General features: G+C 48.7%; 1 protein-coding gene across 2 annotated transcripts in view; it reads left to right on the top strand.

Annotated features, from left to right (window-relative positions):
- Positions 1-326: 326 nt before the first annotated feature.
- The window catches only part of LOC138625719 (disco-interacting protein 2 homolog C-like), a 42,685-nt gene continuing 36,014 nt past the window's right edge, over positions 327-6,997 (top strand). Inside the window, exon 1 of one of the 2 annotated variants that reach the window (XM_069706823.1) lies at positions 327-786. In XM_069706823.1, coding sequence (XP_069562924.1) covers positions 708-786 — 79 coding nt within the window. In that variant the 5' untranslated portion in view covers positions 327-707. The remainder of the gene's footprint in view (positions 787-6,997) is intronic. The other variant, XM_069706822.1, reaches the window with a different exon arrangement.

Below are 6,997 nucleotides of genomic sequence, written 5' to 3'. Positions count from 1 at the left end.
TTTGTACACAAATTATATGTATCACTAAATGAAAGACAAATAATATATGTTTATTCATTGCGTAAATATTTTTGGAACAAATTAATAGATAAATTAATGAAACTAAAACATACTGAAAACATTTATTTGTAATTATTTGCGCTGGTTTATTTGCTGTGTCACTGCTGGACCTCCACTCAGACTCCGTCAGGTGTATTTAAAGCAGGTAAACTCCACTGTGGTCTGGAGGTGTGGTTGTTCGCTGCGCCCCCTGCCGGTGAAGACAGCGAACACCCCCCCCCCCACACACACACACACGCACCCCTCCCTCCCTCCCTCCTCTGGAGTCACGTGACACCAGCGGTAAGGAGCTGCAAACAGCGCTGAGTCTGGGGCTGCGCGAGCCTCATCATCATCATCATCATCATCATCACTACCGCCACAACCACCGCAACGGCAGCGAAGAGAGCCGAGCGAGCCACCGGCGTCTTTACCGATTCGAGGAGCCGGGCGCCATGGCGGGCCCCCGTTAAACCGAGACCCAGATTTATCCTCTTTGTTCTCCCTCGACGCCTCGCAGCCTTCACGCGCCTCCGCCGAGGAGGGGCCGCCGAGGAGAAGCTCTCCCTTTCCGAGCCGAGGAGGAGGAGGAGGAGGAGGCAGGACAGCAGCGGCAGCGGCGGCGGCGGCGGTTCAACCGGGGAGGTGTTTTCTACGGTGCGAGCCGAATGGCGGACCGTGAGGCGTCACCGATACCGTTGGAGATCCGAGCCCGGCTGGCGGAGCTGGAGCTGGAGCTGTCAGAGGGTAAGACATGAAAACCACAAAAACAGGAGCGGAAAAAATAGAAGAAGCGCAAGCCTCCCCTCCCCTCCTCCCCTCCTCCTCCTCCTCCTCCTCCTCTCCTCCTCTTCCTCTTCTTTCCCTCGTTATCACGTTATCTCATCACCATCCTCACCGGGAGCCCTACCGACTAACGGAATCTAACCGTTCATTCCTGCGGCCCCCCTCCTCCTCCTCCTCCTCCTCCTCCTCCTCTCCCCTCGTCCCCTCCCCTCCCGCTCCTCCCATCCAGATGTTTGTCAGCCGGGGAACCGGCCTGGGCAGCTCTGTGCGCCCGGGAGAGGATGCGGGCAGAGCGGGAACACGCTGCGGGGTTCGGCCGCCGCTCTTTGTCTCCGCGGCGGTGCCGCTCGGAGACAAACCCCCGACCGGCCCGCCCGCGCTCCGGGTCCGAGAACCGAGCCGTTGTTTGACCTTGAGATGTAGACAGAGCCTACCTGTGTGTGTGTGTGTGTGTGTGTGTGTGTGTGTGTGTGTGTGTGTGTGTGTGTGTGTGTGTGTGTGTGTGTGGTCGGGTTTAATAACAGCATTGCGATGCAACGCTGCGTGACCGAGCAGCACGGAGGGGCAGCTGGGCTCGCGATGCCCGAGATCTCAGCCTCCTGCCTCCTGCTGCCTCCTCCTGCCTCCTGCTGCCTCCTGCTCGTCGTCCGCAGAGCAGCTGAGGATGAGGAGGGATGCTTGGGAATATTTTTAAGCCCCCCCCCCTCCCCCACCACCACCACCACCACTATCCTCTTCCTCCTCTTCCTCCTCTTCCTCATCCACAGATACAGCAAACACTCCCTCTCTGTGGATCCGTTGAATCCCAATCACAGCATCCCGCCCGGTCGTCCCGATGGGATCCGGCCATCTCCGCCTTATATAATTGGGAATGGCCATATTTTATTCATGCAGGCTCGGGATGGGCCCACGTAGTGAGGGGGGGAGCCCAGATACATGCTGGAAGAGAGCCGCTCGGTGCCCGAGACGTCCATTTCCTGTGGTGAAATGTGTGCCAGTGCGCAGGTGTGTGTGTGTGTGTGTGTGTGTGTGTGTGTGTGTGTGTGTGTGTGTGTGTGTGTGTGTGTGTGTGTGTGTGTGTGTGTGTGTGTGTGTGCAGCAGCAGCGTCTCGTCACAGCAGACTGGTGTTAATTATGTCGCTTTGCTTTTGCAGTAGAAATCAGATACGGTGCGGCTGAAGGTGACGGACGTCGTGCGTGCACCTGCAGAGTGTGTGTGTGTGTGTGTGTGTGTGTGTGTGTGTGTGTGTGTGTGTGTGTGTGTGTGTGTGTGTGTGTGTGAGAGGAGGATGCTGTTGTGAAGTGAATCCTGCAGCTCGAAACGGGCTGAAATTTATGAGAAGAGAGAAGCGAGCTTTTAATCTGGAAAAAAACAACATGGGCCTTTTGAAAATCCCCCCGAAACATCAAACTGTCCCGTTTCCTTCTGATCAGCCTCGTCATTCATGACAGCCTTTATTTTCTCCCACTGCAGTGACACACACACACACACACACACACACACACACACACACACACACACACACACACACACACACACACACACACACACACACACACACACACACACACACACACACACACACACACGCTGAGGTGAAGCCGTAGCAGCTGCAGGCCTATTGGAGCTCCTAATCCAGCCGGGAGTGTTTATCAGAGCAGAACCTGCTGCTGGCAGATGTTATTAATGATGGAAACGGCGGGAAGGGGAAACGTCACGGCCCAACGTCAGCCAGCGGGAAACACACTCCCTGTGTGTGTGTGTGTGTGTGTGTGTGTGTGTGTGTGTGTGTGTGTTGGCCTGGTCTGGTGGATCACAGCAGGACGAAGGCTGACAGGCCTCCTGATAGTGTGATGGACCCGTCGGGGTGTCGGTCCGTCCAGACAGACGCACAGACGGGTTCGAGTGTTGATCACTTCAGGAGAGTGTTTGGCTTCCTGATGTGTGTGTGTGTGTGTGTGTGTGTGTGTGTGTGTGTGTGTGTGTGTGTGTGTGTGTGTGTGTGTGTGTGTGTGTGTGTGTGTGTGTGTGTGTAGTCATTACAAAATAAGAGCATGGGGAGCAGCAGATGAAGCTTTTTAATTGGATGGCATCTTTTCAAAGAGGCTTACAACTGAAAGGAGGAAAACACTCACTGTTTTTACTAGTTTGAATGGTTTAGATCATTTTTATGAATAAGGCGTTGCGCATTTAGCCACTAAAATGTCTGGAAATAGTAAGAAATTATCATTTTAACTGTCATTTAAGTGGTTTTTGAAGCAAAAATCCCTCAAATGTGCTCGTTGGAGCTTTTTTTTAAGTTATCTTTGTATTTTGCGCTGCTGGTCGGACAAAACTTTAAAATCGAGGATGTCACTGATGATTTTCTGATATTTTCTGCACTAAGAAAACACTTAAATTCATTGTTAGCTGTTTATAAAACAGAAAGGAGGACGGTTTGTCACTGGTGGTGATTTCTTTGAACTCAACCATGAAACATTCAAAGTGAAGAATCAGGAAGAAAATCCTTCGAGACGCTAAAGGAGACTTCGTTCTTCGTCTTCGACCTGGCAGAGACGTGAAAGACTGAGATTTAATAAAGTTTTCAGTCCAACGTAGATGAACGGTGTTTGAGGACACTGAACCGTCTCTGTTATTGAAATGTCAGGTTTGACGGGCACGGCTGCGGGATTGAAGCTTTCCCTCTTCGTCTCCAGCTCTTTACTCCATCGACTCGCCGATCAGCTGATAAGCGTCTCCTCGAATCACATCGTCGTCGCCGTGACGACTCTCCGGCGTTTTGCAGCGTTTTAGCCGAGCTGTCGACGGGCGGGACGGATGTTTGCAAAGCTTCCCCGCATGTAAGGGAGCTGCAGAAGGTCACAGCGCTCAGATGTCCCACAGACCTTGAAGTAACCGTTTAAAGGTCCTGCAGGTCGCTGTGGATTGTTGTTGTTTTTTGACAGTAAATAAAATGCACCCGGGTTGTTGTGGGATCACCGGACGGTGTTAGAAAATTAAACCGGTGAGAGACACAAAGAGGGAAGTGATTTAAAATGAGGGAACGTCCACACACCTGCATATTTAATGAGCTCGGCGCTGCTCAGGTGTGAAACTGACAGCACACTTTCTCCTCTTGCTAAATATTTCACGTCGTATCAGAGTTTTTTTCTCTTCATCGGTGATTCTGGTGTTCACCTCTTTAAGTCCTGCAGATTTGAGGGTTTTTAGAAAATCAATTGTCACCGTGTGTGTGTGTGTGCGTGTGTGTGTGTGTGTGTGCGTGCGTGCGTGTGTGTGTGTGTGCATCTGCGGCACGGAGCGGTGCGTTTCAGGTCGGATCAGCCTGTTGTTTTTTTGTGTTTTTTTGTGTTTTTTTTTAAATTTTTTAATTTTATTTGGAGCTGCAGTGCCTCACACAGCAAAAAAAAAAAACAACAAAAAAACCCTCCTGACTCGGGTTGTTCATGAATAAGCGATGACTGTTTGCACTGTGTTGTGTGTTCAGGTCGATCAGACTTAATGGACGAAGCTGCTGAAGCTTCAGTTCAGGTGAAGAATTCACGGTGAAAGAGAAGAGATGGTAAATGAGCTGTTTTATCTGTGGCGGTGCGTTCAGGCACGATAACAGCAACCGTTCCCTATTTGATCTGTTTTTGTCGCTCTGCTGTTCTGAAGGTTTATATTAATGGAGTTAAGAGGGCATTTTTTCTTTACATTTCAACATAATTTAAGCTTTAAAATGCTGCGAGACGGAAAGATTTCCGTCTGGAAAATGAAGCTCGAGATGTCAAAGTTGATTCGTCAACTGCGGAAAAAACTCAAATTAAAATCTGACTTGTACAAAAATCTCCAGCTTTAACACTTTTACACACAAGTGTTATTGAACCTTTTCACCACCCAGAAAAACATCACATGGATTTTTATCAAATATCATCCAGGATTTAGAAGTTTTGAACGATACTCAGCCCAAATGATAAATCCAAAGACTTTCATCTGGGTTTTATGATATTTAAAAAATAGTCATGAGTTGCAGGTCTGCTGGAAAACAGTCGTGCCAGTTTGTGAGTTTTGGTGATGACGTAATTCTCAAAACTCATAAACTCTCCAAACAAAGACAACTCACCAGCAGTAACATCTGGCAGGAATCTGCTGCTTTCACTTTGATTTCTGTCTTTTTCTGTTTAATTGTTTTATTCTCTGATACTCTGAAGATTTAGTTTTTTTACTCAACACAATCTATTGACAAAAAAAAAAAAAAAGTTCTTCAAATACAAGCAGTCACACAGGAAAATATAATACTCAAATTTGAGGTTAAAAAGAAAACTGTACCTCTCTTTTAGTGTTTGCCACCAACACGTTTGAGTCAGTACCAGACGAGCACCGAGGTTTTGAAAGGAGTGGGCGGTTTCCGGGTTTAAAATCGGACCGGCGGTGACAGCTCGCTGAGCGGTGCGTCGGTGTGTTATCAGAACAGAGCGGCTGTCAGTCATCTTGTTGTGCAGCCTGTTTGAAAATGACATGCGTCTCCGTCCGTCGTCCCGCAGAGCCTCAGCGCCAGCACCACGGGACCGGAGGCCGGTACCGTGGGCGGCGCCGTGTGATGCGACTGCTCACCGACGACGACTCGGATCACGAGCATTCACACTGACTGAAAATCAATGTCACGTCAACACACACACACACACACACACACACACACACACACACACACACACACACACACACACACACACACACACACACACACACACACACACACACACACACACACAGCCATCCCGTTTTACAAGATATTAAAGCACCGGCATGTTTAATAACATTTCACGGGGGCGGAGAGTCGACATGAGCTCAGCTGGAAAAAGCTCTTATGAAACATGTCGTCCAACACGACAAACAAAAAAAACCTTCAAAATAAGTTTTCCTGCTTTAACTCATTTCAGAAGACACTAAAAAAAAACCTATTGCTTTTACTTCCTGTAAAATATGGCGTCTACTGATAGCCTGCGTGTGATACATTTAGGGACATCTGTAAATTGTAGTGTCTCCCAGAAGCCTGCGCGTGAGGCGTTCAGTGGCATCTTTCCAGCGTTAAAAATGTGCTTTATGGGGGTAAAGAAGCAGCTCTTAGGTGCCTTTATCAGCTTTGATTGATTTAATGATGAATTAGCATCCACCGGTTTTGCAGATCCCACAATTTGTTTATGAATTATTAAAATGTTTTTTTTGTCAGAAATATGAATCTCCCTGAACGTGGATATTTTCCAGCTTCTATCTTTGGACTTCGTTGTTCTGTATCTTCCTCCGGTGGCATCTGAACCTCCGGCTCCGACGGGACGCCCCCGTTTTCTGGTCCGCCGACGTGGACGTGACACATGGCTGCTGCTGCAAGTGTGTGTGTGTGTGTGTGTGTGTGTGTGTGTGTGTGTGTGTGTGTGTGTGTGTGTGTGTGTGTGTGTGTGTGTGTGTGTGTGTGTGGACACATGAGTTGTAGAGCCAGAGGACGCTCGGCGGACCACACGGGTCCCTGCATGTGAGTTTGACAGCCCAAGGTCCCCGAAGCATGACGCATACTACAGTCCTGTGTGTGTGTGTGTGTGTGTGTGTGTGTGTGTGTGTGTGTGTGTGTGTGTGTGTGTGTGTGTGTGTGTGTGTGTGTGTGTGTGTGTGTGTGTGTGTGTGTGCCAGCTGGAGGTAGATTTGGTTACCATGGTGGCTTTGTGGGTGGACTGTCTGTTTATGATGATGCGATAAGAAAGAAGGAGAGATCAAACGAGCCGGATGTTTCAGGGAAAAAAGAGACGAAGACACAAACGGTGTGTCGGAGAGATAAAAATGAATTTATTCAGAAACAAACCGTGTTGTACTTCTCATCCGGCGTCGTTGTCGACGCTTTTCATCACTTTCGCTTTCTTGGTGTTTTATAGCAGCTGGTCACAAAAGAAACGGAAATCTGAATTTGTACTTTGTGGGACCTTTAATATCAGAATCAGTCAACACGTCTGGATGTAAGAGAGTTACGACAGCAGCAGGAAGTGGACCCAGAATGCAAAGCGGCATAGAGACAGATCGGGGTCTGAGTAAGAGGTCATTCTGGGAAATGTAGGAAAGTAATAAACACCAAACTGGGCAGGTGGAGGCGAAATCTGGTCGTCAGAAATGTCGGTGGAATAACTCCATGATATGACTCAG

This window comes from Brachyistius frenatus, unplaced genomic scaffold (genome assembly GCF_029030835.1).
Source record: "Brachyistius frenatus isolate BFR_SWC_R1_liver_20210118 unplaced genomic scaffold, ASM2903083v1 Contig_65, whole genome shotgun sequence".
Lineage (NCBI taxonomy): Eukaryota > Metazoa > Chordata > Actinopteri > Embiotocidae > Brachyistius > Brachyistius frenatus.
Note: the sequence above shows the minus strand (reverse complement) of the source record. Positions and strands in the feature narration are given on the sequence as shown.